This window comes from Oncorhynchus clarkii, chromosome 23 (genome assembly GCF_045791955.1).
Source record: "Oncorhynchus clarkii lewisi isolate Uvic-CL-2024 chromosome 23, UVic_Ocla_1.0, whole genome shotgun sequence".
In the NCBI taxonomy this organism is placed as follows: domain Eukaryota; kingdom Metazoa; phylum Chordata; class Actinopteri; order Salmoniformes; family Salmonidae; genus Oncorhynchus; species Oncorhynchus clarkii.
The window spans coordinates 29,799,602-29,812,500 of NC_092169.1; the positions used below are offsets into that span (position 1 = coordinate 29,799,602).

General features: G+C 42.8%; 1 protein-coding gene across 1 annotated transcript in view; it reads left to right on the forward strand.

The window, feature by feature from the left end:
* The window catches only part of LOC139381235 (Na(+)/H(+) exchange regulatory cofactor NHE-RF1-like), a 50,049-nt gene that overhangs the window by 25,187 nt on the left and 11,963 nt on the right, over positions 1 to 12,899 (forward strand). The window contains exons 2-4 of the mRNA XM_071124699.1: positions 7,271 to 7,441; positions 9,637 to 9,790; positions 12,171 to 12,214. Coding sequence (XP_070980800.1) covers positions 7,271 to 7,441; positions 9,637 to 9,790; positions 12,171 to 12,214 — 369 coding nt within the window. The remainder of the gene's footprint in view (positions 1 to 7,270; positions 7,442 to 9,636; positions 9,791 to 12,170; positions 12,215 to 12,899) is intronic.

A 12,899-nucleotide genomic window follows, 5' to 3' on the forward strand; every position in this document is an offset into this window, starting at 1 on the left:
AAGTCTTAGAAGCGGGAGATCTGTTCTGTGTGGTATTTCTATACTTCCTGTTTTAAATTTAGTTTGTTTGACTTTCAGTTTTGTACACCAGCTTCAAACTGTTAAATACATTATTTTTGGTTATTGAATAGGTGCTGTACAACACAGCGGTTTAGATGCAATGTATAGTGTAGCGAATCATTGTATGTTTTGTCACAAACTGAAGTTAGGCAAACTAGGAAATGGAGGAGCGATTTCTGCATTTTGGACTTTAATTTTTGTTTGTTTTAAATAGTATGAATTTACTTATCAAACATGCAGAAAGCATTACAGGCATCAGGAGCAAATGTAAATGAAGTGAAAGTGCCGCTTTTGATTGGACAGTGAGTTTGAGGCGTTGTTCTTGATCTGTTTCACATTGAGGAGGCTCTAAGGATGCTCTTAGCCCAGGGCTAAGGTGCAGTGTGAACATGCCTGTTGTGTATTTGCTCTCCTGCTGTGTGTCTTGGGCTGATTCTCTCTATAGTGGTGGTGGTAGTAGTAACTGGATTAAAGAGCTCACATTGCCTTCAGGTGTCCATTTCAAACACCTTTCCAGAAACCATGCTGCTAAGAGATTTTAGATTGCTCTCTGTGCTTTCTTCTGCGTTTTGTGTACTGTGTGTACACCAGCAAACTGTGTCTCCCACACATTCAAAGTCTTGTTTGTTTGACATCATTGCTGTTGAAATGACAGTCTGGGATATGAGGTTTTCCGGGCCTCCACCCATTCTATTGTGAGTTCTAATAATTTATCATTCAGTACTGAAGCTGTCATTCTGCCCATGTTGATTTTCCTCAACAGTCAATGATTATGAAGCCATGTGTGACTCAATAAAACATAAAATAATGACCTTCCATATTCATCCCAGGCAAACTGTCTCCATTTCATATATACAGAGTTCATTTTCTACAAGTGTACAAGTATTCTACAGCAGGGAGACACCCAACATGGGTGGCCGATCAGGATGCAAAGGTTGCTCTTAAGTGTTGGTAACAGAGAATCATTAACAGGTGACTAACAAGAACACAGCTGTAATCTCTGGAACAACCCTCTTTATCAGTAAATGGGAGGAGGGACGCTTCATTTTTATTAGGGCTCATGATGTTCTCCACTATTGCTTATATATCCTCTGGTCATAAAATGTCTCCAACTTTCCCTTATCTGTTCTTTTAGGGAAGACTGAAATGGAATGTATAATTCTTACAGGATCCTCTAAGATGTCGATAATAACCAGGGTGTTTCTGTTTCACAACGTTTTGTCCTCTCTGACTACCTGTCTTCCCTTGCTATTCCCATTTAATGTTTAGCCGTATATATTTAAAGAATTCGGCAGTCTTTGTTTGGGATTTAGAAATCTAATTGATGCCATATTGGCACCAAAAGTTCAAAGATGAACTGTATTGTAGTCTGGTTCTAAATGAGAATGTTTGCCATAGAGGGTTTGGTTGGTGCCAACATGGAGGTTAGGTTTCCAACATCTCTCTGGCCCTGGTATTGATGACCTCATTCCCCTTTATGCTGCTACACAGTAGAATCTCCTATCTAGCTGTTATCCTTTCTCTAGTTGGATTAAATGCTTAACCCAGCGTATGGCCACTCCTGGATTAGCCCGTTATACTAAACATCAGTCAGTGTCCAGTGCTCAGCTAGACACTCCTGGAAGCCTTGTCACTCACGTGAGACAGAGTTTAACATACATGCTGTACTGTGTGGACTATTTGCATTGACCCCCACACACTTTACACTGCTGCTTCTTGTGGTTTATTATCTATGCATGGATACTTTACCCCCATCTACAGTTGCAGTCGGAAGTTTACATACACTTAGATTGGAGTCATTAAAACTTGTTTTTCAACCACTCCACATATTTCTTGTTAACAAACTATAGTTTTGGAAAGTCTGTTAGGTCATTTACTTTGCATGACACAAGTAATTTTTCCAATAATTGTTTACAGACAGATTATTTCACATACACTGAATTATATCACAATTCCAGTGGGTCAGAAGTTTACATACACTAAGTAGATTGTGCCTTTTTAAACAGCTTTGAAAATGTCAGAAAATGATGTCATGCTTTAGAAGCTTCTGATAGGCTAATTGACATAATTTGAGTCAATTGCAGGTGTACCTGTGGATGTATTTCAAGGCCTACCTTCAAACTCTGTGCCTATTTGCTTGACATCATGGGGAAATCAAAAGAAATCAGACACAACCTCAGGAAAAAAATGGTAGATCTCCACAAGTCTGGTTCATCCTAGAGATAAACGTTCTTTGGTGCGAAAAGTGCAAATCAATTCCAGAACAACAGCAAAGGACCTTGTGAAGATGCTGGAGGAAACGGGTACACAAATACCTATATCCACAGTTAAGAGAGTCCTATATTGACATAACCTGAAAGGTCGATCAGCAAGGAAAAAGCCACTGCTCCAAAACCACCGAAACCAAAATAGAACTGTTTGGCCATAATGACCATCGTTATGTTTGGAGGAAATAGGGGGAGGCTCGCAAGCCGAAGACCACCATCCCAACCGTGAAGCACGGGGGTGGCAGCATCATGTTGTGGGGGTGCTTTGCTGCAGGAGGGACTGGTGCACTTCACAAAATAGATGGTATCATGTGGAAGGAATTTGATGTGGATATATTGAAGCAACATCTCAAGACATCAGTCAGCAAGTTAAAAGCTTGGTTGCAAATGGGTCTTCCAAATGGACAATGACCCCATGCATACTTCCAAAGTTGTGGCAAAATGGCCTAAGGACAACTCAGTCAAGGTATTGGAGTGGCCATCACAAAGCCCTGACCTAAACCCTACAGAAAATGTGTGGGCAGAACTGGAAAAGTGTGTGCGAGTAAGTTACACCAGCTCTGTCAGGAGGAATGGGCCAAAATTCACCCAATTTATTGTGGGAAGCTTGTGGAAGGCTACCCGACACGTTTGACCCAAGTTAAACTGTTTAAAGGCAATGCTACCAAATTACTGAGTGTATGTAAACTTCTGACCCACTGGGAATATGATGAAAGAAATAAAAGCTGAAATAAATCATTCTCTGTACTATTATTCTGACATTTCACATTCTTAACATGAAGTTGTGATCCTAACTGACCTAAAACAGGGAATGTTTACTAGGATTAAATCTCAGGAATTCTGAAACTGAGTTTAAATGTATTTGGCTAAGGTGTATGTAAACTTCCGACTTCAACTGTACATATTACCTTGACTAACCTATACCCCTTTACTTGGTATATAGCCTCTTTTATTTTACTTCAAAAAATATTTACTAATATAATAAATAAAAAAAACATAACTGCATTGTTGGTTAATAAGAGCTTTTTAAGTAAGCATTTCACGGTAAGGTAATACCTGTTGTATTGGGCGTATGTGACAAATAAAATTTAGATTTGATAGTATGTAGAAGCAAGTACAGTGGGGCAAAAAAGTATTTAGTCAGCCACCAATTGTGCAAGTTCTCCCACTTAAAAAGATGAGAGAGTAATTGTAATTTTCATCATAGGTACACTTCAACTATGACAGACAAAATGAGGAAAAACAATCCAGGAAATCACATTGTAGGATTTTTAATGAATTTATTTGCAAATTATGGTGGAAAATAAGTATTTGGTCACCTACAAACAAGCAAGATTTCTGGCTCTCACAGACCTGTAACTTCTTCTTTAAGAGGCTCCTCTGTCCTCCACTCGTTACCTGTATTAATGGCACCTGTTTGAACTTGTTATCAGGATAAAAGACACCTGTCCACAATCTCAAACAGTCACACTCCAAACTCCACTATGGCCAAGACCAAAGAGCTGTCAAAGGACACCAGAAACAAAATTGTAGACCTGCACCAAGCTGGGAAGACTGAATCTGCAATAGGTGAGCAGCTTAGTTTGAAGAAATCAACTGTGGAAGCAATTATTAGGAAATGGAAGACAAACAAGACCACTGATAATTTCCCTCGATCTGGGGCTCCACGCAAGGTCTCACCCCGTGGGGTCAAAATGATCACAAGAACGGTGAGCAAAAATCCCAGAACTACACGGGGGGACCTAGTGAATGACCTGCAGAGAGCTGGGTCAAAAGTAACAAAGCCTACTATCAGTAACACACTACGCCGCCAGGGACTCAAATCCTGCAGTGCCAGATGTGTCCTCCTGCTTAAGCCAGTACATGTCCAGGTCCGTCTGAAGTTTGCTAAAGAGCATTTGGGTGATCCAGAAGAAGATTGGGAGAATGTCATATGGTCAGATGAAACCAAAATAGAACTTTTGGTAAAAACTCGTCGTGTTTGGAGGACAAAGAATGCTGAGTTGCATCCAAAGAACACCATACCTACTGTGAAGCATAGGGGTGGAAACATCATGCTTTGGGGCTGTTTTTCTGCAAAGGGACCAGGACGACTGATCCGTGTAAAGGAAAGAATGGATGGGGCCATGTATCGTGAGATTTTGAGTGAAAACCTCCTTCCATCAGCAAGGGAATTGAAGATGAAACGTGGCTGGGTCTTTCGGCATGACAATGATCCCAAACACACTGCCCGGGCAACGAAGGAGTGGCTTCGTAAGAAGCATTTCAAGGTCCTGGAGTGGCCTAGCCAGTCTCCAGTTCTCAACCCCATAGAAAATCTTTGGAGGGAGTTGAAAGTCCGTGTTGCCCAGCAACAGCCCCAAAACATCACTGCTCTAGAGGAGATCTGCATGGAGGAATGGGCCAAAATACCAGCAACGGTGTGAAAACCTTGTGAAGACTTACAGAAAACGTTTGACCTCTGTCATTGCCAACAAAGGGTATATAAAAAAAACTATTGAGATCAACTTTTGTTATTGACCAAATACTTATTTTCCACCATAATTTGCAAATAAATTCATAAAAAATCCTACAATGTGATATTTCTGGAATTTTTTTTTCTCATTTTGTCTGTCATAGTTGATGTCTACCTATGATGATAAATTACAGGCCTCATCTTTTTAAGTGGGAGAACTTATACAATTGGTGGCTGACTAAATACTTTTTTGCCCCACTGTATATAGCTTGGTGCAACTATAGTATTCTTAGAGTAAAACTGCACTATGCTTGCTTGGTCAGTGACTACTAACAGCAGTTGGTCCAATATTGTTAATGTCTATTTTCCTTGCTATCTGTCTCTGTTCCTCATTTCCACTAATAAAACACAGGGGGATGTTTTCCTTTTCCCAGATCCCTCTCTGTGGCGTCAACCTGTCATGGAATGTTCCCTCTGTTCTTTAGTACATTGAGAACACAAACTTTGCTTCTTGGTCTTTGGATGGTTGCTGAATGCTACAACACTCTGTCTCTGGATATTTGTCACACTAATGGTGTTCTAACCTGATTTTAAGATCTCCATTTCATGTCAACTGTTGCTTTATCATTTGGAGTTGTTGGGTGCTTATTTTTTTTCTTTGCTAATCACAATCTGTTTGTTGAGGAATACGTCTTTGAGTGACAAGATGGGATATGTCTCTGATTGGCGAGATCTGCTCACTCCATGTACAGTGCCTTGCGAAAGTATTCGGCCCCCTTGAACTTTGCGACCTTTTGCCACATTTCAGGCTTCAAACATAAAGATATAAAACTGTATTTTTTTGTGAAGAATCAACAACAAGTGGGACACAATCATGAAGTGGAATGACATTTATTGGATATTTCAAACTTTTTTAACAAATCAAAAACTGAAAAATTGGGCGTGCAAAATTATTCAGCCCCTTTACTTTCAGTGCAGCAAACTCTCTCCAGAAGTTCAGTGAGGATCTCTGAATGATCCAATGTTGACCTAAATGACTAATGATGTTAAATACAATCCACCTGTGTGTAATCAAGTCTCCGTATAAATGCACCTGCACTGTGATAGTCTCAGAGGTCCGTTAAAAGCGCAGAGAGCATCATGAAGAACAAGGAACACACCAGGCAGGTCCGAGATACTGTTGTGAAGAAGTTTAAAGCCGGAGTTGGATACAAAAATATTTCCCAAGCTTTAAACATCCCAAGGAGCACTGTGCAAGCGATATTGAAATGGAAGGAGTATCAGACCACTGCAAATCTACCAAGACCTGGCCGTCCCTCTAAACTTTCAGCTCATACAAGGAGAAGACTGATCAGAGATGCAGCCAAGAGGCCCATGATCACCCTGGATGAACTGCAGAGATCTACAGCTGAGGTGGGAGACTCTGTCCATAGGACAACAATCAGTCGTATATTGCACAAATCTGGCCTTTATGGAAGAGTGGCAAGCAAGCCATTTCTTAAAGATATCCATAAAAAGTGTTGTTTAAAGTTTGCCACAAGCCACCTGGGAGACACACCAAACATGTGGAAGAGGGTGCTCTGGTCAGATGAAACCAAAATTGAACTTTTTGGCAACAATGCAAAACGTTATGTTTGGCGTAAAAGCAACACAGCTGAACACACCATCCCCACTGTCAAACATGGTGGTGGCAGCATCATGGTTTGGGCCTGCTTTTCTTCAGCAGGGACAGGGAAGATGGTTAAAATTGATGGGAAGATGGATGGAGCCAAATACAGGACCATTCTAGAAGAAAACCTGATGGAGTCTGCAAAAGACCTGAGACTGGGACGGAGATTTGTCTTCCAACAAGACAATGATCCAAAACATAAAGCAAAATCTACAATGGAATGGTTCAAAAATAAACATATCCAGGTGTTAGAATGGCCAAGTCAAAGTCCAGACCTGAATCCAATCGAGAATCTGTGGAAAGAACTGAAAACTGCTGTTCACAAATGCTCTCCATCCAACCTCACTGAGCTTGAGCTGTTTTGCAAGGAGGAATGGGGGAAAAAATTCAGTCTCTCGATGTGCAAAACTGACAGAGACATACCCAAAGCGACTTACAGCTGTAATCGCAGCAAAAGGTGGCGCTACAAAGTATTAACTTAAGGGGGGCTGAATAATTTTGCACACCCAATTTTTCAGTTTTTGATTTGTTAAAAAAGTTTGAAATATCCAATAAATGTTGTTCCACTTCATGATTGTGTCCCACTTGTTGTTGATTCTTCACAAAATAATACAGTTTTATATCTTTATGTTTGAAGCCTGAAATGTGGCAAAAGGTCGCAAAGTTCAAGGGGGCCGAATACTTTCGCAAGGCACTGTAACAGTGTAGATGTGCTGAACTAGACATTCTCTCTCTCTCTCTCTCTCTCTCTCTCTCTCTCTCTCTCTCTCTCATCGATCTGTGTGCTTAACTAGATCTGTTTTCCCTGTCTGTCCGCAGGAATCGAAGGCAGAGCTGCGTCCTCGTCTGTGCTCGCTGAAGAAGGGTGCGACGGGCTATGGCTTCAACCTGCACAGTGAGAAGTCTAAACCAGGCCAGTACATCAGGGCTGTGGACGAGGACTCTCCTGCGGACAAGGCTGGCCTCAAACCCCAGGACAAGATATTACAGGTACATCTTTACTGTACATTTTCCTTTACACACACACACATACACAAAAACAGCGAATCTGTACATTATGTTTTTATAAACCCAACTACTTAGCAGCAGTCCTCTTATCCCTATCTCTAGGCCAGATTAGGAATGCAGGGCAATATTCTTCTGGTACGGTCTGTACCGGGGGGGGTTGCCTGACTGGTGGGAACGTGGCTTGTGCTAGAGGAGGAATGTGTGTTATAATCCCATTACATCAGTGGCAGAGTGGTCAAATCAAAATCTCATTTTATTGGTCACATATTTTGCAGATGTTATAACAGGTGCAGCGAAATGCTTATGTTTCTAGCTCCAATAGTGCAGTAATACCACACAATATACAGAAATCCCCCCCCCTCCCCCCCAAAATAAAAAATTAAGAAATATCAGAATGAGCAATGTCATATTCCGGAATATAAATATCTATTTAATGTTGTGTATGGGCCGTATATCAATAGAATGGCGTGTGTGTGTGTGTGTGTGTGTACAGCAGTAGCTATCTAGGATGAGCTTAGACTAGAATACAGTATGTATTGAAGTGGGTGAAACACTATGTAAACATATAATTAAAGTGACCTATGTCTATACGGCAGCAGTCTCTAAGGTGCAGGTTTGAGTAACCGGAAGGTAGCCGGCTAGTGACAGTGACTAAAGTTCAGGGCAGGGTACTGGGCAGAGGCTGGCTAGTGGTGACTATTTAACAGTCTGATGGCCTGGAAATGGAAGCTGTTTTTTTTCAGTCTCAGTAATAGCGATCAGTACTGGGATTAGGCAATGCACTACTGGGAAGTGTGTGAGAGTGAGGTAAAAATAGAGGGAAAGTAAGGTAGAGAGGGTTATACAAGGCCTGTGGTGTTAGTGTGTGTGAAGGGGAAACAGTCTTTTGTCCTTGGCCTTTTTTATTCTGTTTTTCGGGCTCTTGGTCCTCATGTTTTAATACTACCAGTTAATCCACTAACCGTGTCTCTGACCTGCATTACACTCCAGTTACACTGACTTACACTGACTTCAGTTAATCCACTAACCGTGTCTCTGACCTGCAGTACACTCCAGTTACACTGACTTCAGTTAATCCACTAACCGTGTCTCTGACCTGCATTACACTCCAGTTACACTGACTTCAGTTAATCCACTAACCGTGTCTCTGACCTGCATTACACTCCAGTTACACTGACTTCAGTTAATCCACTAACCGTGTCTCTGACCTGCATTACACTCCAGTTACACTGACTTCAGTTAATCCACTAACCGTGTCTCTGACCTGCATTACACTCCAGTTACACTGACTTCAGTTAATCCACTAACCGTGTCTCTGACCTGCATTACACTCCAGTTACACTGACTTCAGTTAATCCACTAACCGTGTCTCTGACCTGCATTACACTCCAGTTACACTGACTTCAGTTAATCCACTAACCGTGTCTCTGACCTGCATTACACTCCAGTTACACTGACTTCAGTTAATCCACTAACCGTGTCTCTGACCTGCATTACACTCCAGTTACACTGACTTCAGTTAATCCACTAACCGTGTCTCTGACCTGCATTACACTCCAGTTACACTGACTTCAGTTAATCCACTAACCGTGTCTCTGACCTGCATTACACTCCAGTTACACTGACTTCAGTTAATCCACTAACCGTGACTCTGACCTGCATTACACTCCAGTTACACTGACTTCAGTTAATCCACTAACCGTGTCTCTGACCTGCAGTACACTCCAGTTACACTGACTTCAAACGGTGTGTAACAAAGGTCACGGCTTTACGGCTAATGCTTTACACTAACCAGGGACATGTTAGTGAGCTACCATTCTTACGTATGGTAATACACACACATGGAGGAATGGGAACAGGGAGAGGGTGTATAATGGCTCTGTTGTTTGATCAAATGGTGGGAGTCTGTGAGAGATTCCAGATGGTATTTTCTCCCGCTGAAGTTTGACAGGCAGTCCTCCGTCTTGTGGCAGAGCTTAGTTCCTACAGCGCCCCGAACCGTTTAGTTCAGTTTAAACCTCCGTGGGAGGACTGGACTGTATGTTATAGTCCCTAACTACTACACCACCCACAGCATGGCTGCATTCACATCAAGTCTATTGTCTCACTGTTCTGGATGTACTGGACAGCTGTACTTTGATAACATAATTCTTTCCTCTTCTCTCCCCAACCCCCAGGTTAACAGTATGTCAGTAGTAGGGATGCAGCACAGTGAGGTGGTAGCAGCCATTAAGGCCGGGGGAGATGAGACCAGTCTACTGGTGGTGGATCGTGAGGCAGAGGCTTTCTTCAACAGCTGTGACATCATTCCTACTGAGGCCCACCTCACAGGTACACACGCATACACACTATTTCATTGAAAAACAAGACAGACGCGGGCGGTAGGACACGCGGCGGGCGGTAGGGCGGGCGGTAGGACGGGCGGGCGGGCGGTAGGACACGCGGCGGGCGGTAGGACATGCGGGCGGGTGGGAGGGACGGACACGTGGGTGGTCACGCGGGACGGACAGACACGCGGACGGACGCAGACAGACAGATAGGCAGAGGGACGGACACGCGGGCGGGCGGGACGGACAGGCGGACGGACACGCAGGCAGACAGGCGGACGGACACGCAGGCAGACAGGCGGACAGACATGCAGGCAGGCACACACATCTCTCTCTCTCTGTGTGTGTGTGTGTAACATACATACATACATGCATACATACATACATACATACAGTGGGACAAAAAAGTATTTAGTCAGCCACCAATTGTGCAAGTTCTCCCACTTAAAAAGATGAGAGTAATTATAATTTTCATCATAGGTACAATTCAACTATGACAGACAAAATTTGATAAAAAATCCAGAAAATCACATTGTAGGATTTTTAATGAATTTATTTGCAAATTATGGTGGAAAATAAGTATTTGGTCACCTACAAACAAGCAAGATTTCTGGCTCTCACAGACCTGTAACTTCTTCTTTAAGAGGCTCCTCTGTCCTCCACTCATTACCTGTATTAATTGCACCTGTTTGAACTTGTTATCAGTATAAAAGACACCTGTCCACAACCTCAAACAGTCACACTCCAAACTCCACTATGGCCAAGACCAAAGAGCTGTCAAAGGACACCAGAAACTAAATTGTAGACCTGCACCAGGCTGGGAAGACTGAATCTGCAATAGGTAAGCAGCTTGATTAGAATAAATCAACTGTGGGAGCAATTATTAGGAAATGGAAGACATAATCTCCCTCGATCTGGGGCTCCATGCAAGATCTCACCCCGTGGGGTCAAAATGATCACAAGAACGGTGAGCAACAATCCCAGAACCACACGGGGGGACCTAGTGAATGACCTGCAGAGAGCTGGGACCAAAGTAATAAAGCCTACCATCAGTAAAACACTACGCCGCCAGGGACTCAAATCCTGCAGTGCCAGATGTGTCCTCCTGCTTAAGCCTGTACATGTCCAGGCCCGTCTGAAGTTTGCTAGAAAGCATTTGGATGATCCAGAAGAAGATTGGGAGAATGTCATATGGTCAGATGAAACCAAAATATAACTTTTTGGTAAAACTCAACTCGTTGTGTTTGGAGGCCAAAGAATGCTGAGTTGCATCCAAAGAACACCATACTTACTGTGAAGCATGGGGTGGGAACATCATGCTTTGGGGCTGTTTTTCTGCAAAGGGACCAGGACGACTGATCCGTGTAAAGGAAAGAAGGAATGGGGTCATGTATCGTGAGATTTTGAGTGAAAACCTCCTTCCATCAGCAAGGGCATTGAAGATGAAATGTGGCTGGGTCTTTCAGCATGACAATGATCCCAAACACACCACCCGGGCAACGAAGGAGTGGCTTCGTAAGAAGCATTTCAAGGTCCTGGAGTGGCCTAGCCAGTCTCCAGATCTTAACCCCATAGAAAATCTTTGGAGGGAGTTGAAAGTCCGTGTTGCCCAGCAACAGCCCCAAAAACATCACTGCTCTAGAGGAGATCTGCATGGAGGAATGGGCCAAATCACCAGCAACAGTGTGTGAAAACCTTGTGAAGACTTACAGAAATTGTTTGACCTCTGTCATTGACAACAAAGGGTATATAACAAAGTATTGAGAAACTTTTGTTATTGACCAAATACTTATTTTCCACCATAATTTGCAAATAAATTCATTCAAAATCGTACAATGTGATTTTCTGGATCTTTTTTCCCTCATTTTGTCTGTCATAGTTGAGGTGTACCTATGATGAAAATTACAGGCCTCATCTTTTGAAGTGGGAGAACTTGCACAATTGGTGGCTGACTAAATACTTTTTTGCCCCACTGTACATACACACATACACACACACAGAGTTATTCACAGACAGAGCAGCCTTGTTGAAGTTAATGATTAAACTGAAGTTTGGGTGGAGGACTAGCTGGCTGGCATCAGAACTAGAACAAGCCAATAGCCTTCTCTTTAAATATGAAGTCATTGCAACCGTATCCACAGTGACAGCTGTGGTGTGGAGGAAGCAAAGGTCTCTAAAGATCCGGGACAGAGGAGTCAAACCCTTTATTCAGATATCTAATTTCCACAGTATTTATTAGTCCGGTTAGTCAACAATACCACTGACCTGATACAGGAGTGAAGGGAGGACTGTGGTTCCAAATAAGGCGTGTATCTGCCGTTTGTGTCTCCATTCCTTATTAACAATGTCAATAAAACAAAATATTGTCCCACTGTTTCCTCTAGGACCTCTTCCTGAACCTGTGTCGGATGGAGGCGCAGAAGAGGAGGTGAGGAGGACTGTATGTGGTGTGAGGGCAAATCCGCTCGCCTTGTCTGTCTCGCTCGCTCACTCTCTTTCTTTTCCGAACACTCACATTTCAGAGCTTAATTATTTAATTGGTAAATCAGAAACCTAAAGTCTTTGGCTAGATAAGATGGGTGTGTGATGACGGTAGGATCATCCACTATAATCATACCTCATTGAGAGCAGACGGGCTGAATGTAGGGGACACTAAGGCTGTGTCACAAATGGCACTCTATCCCCTTAAAAGGGCACTACTTTTGGCCAGAGCCCATCTAGTCTCTGATTAAAAGCACAATATTACTTTATAGGTAATAGGGTGCCTTTTGGGACAAAGCAGCCATGACACCTGGGAACAAGCGTAGGGGATTGGTAGCGATGACATCAGTAGTGGATATAGTGAGCCAGTGTTCTCTCTCTGCCCAGCCCTGAGGGACCATGAGATTGGGAGCCTCTATAATTCCTGAAGCCTACTGGTAATTCTGTTAATGAGATGAGATGAGATGGACGAGAGCTAGTCAGATAATTAGCCATCTTGCTCACTCCTACTCACACTGACTCAGAGCTATAAAGCTGAGAGTAGAGAACAAAAGCACGTAGCACATCTCAGTGGTTCTGAGCAAGTGCTGGTAAAGTCAATATTCAGCAGCAAATAAGACTGCACACAGTGA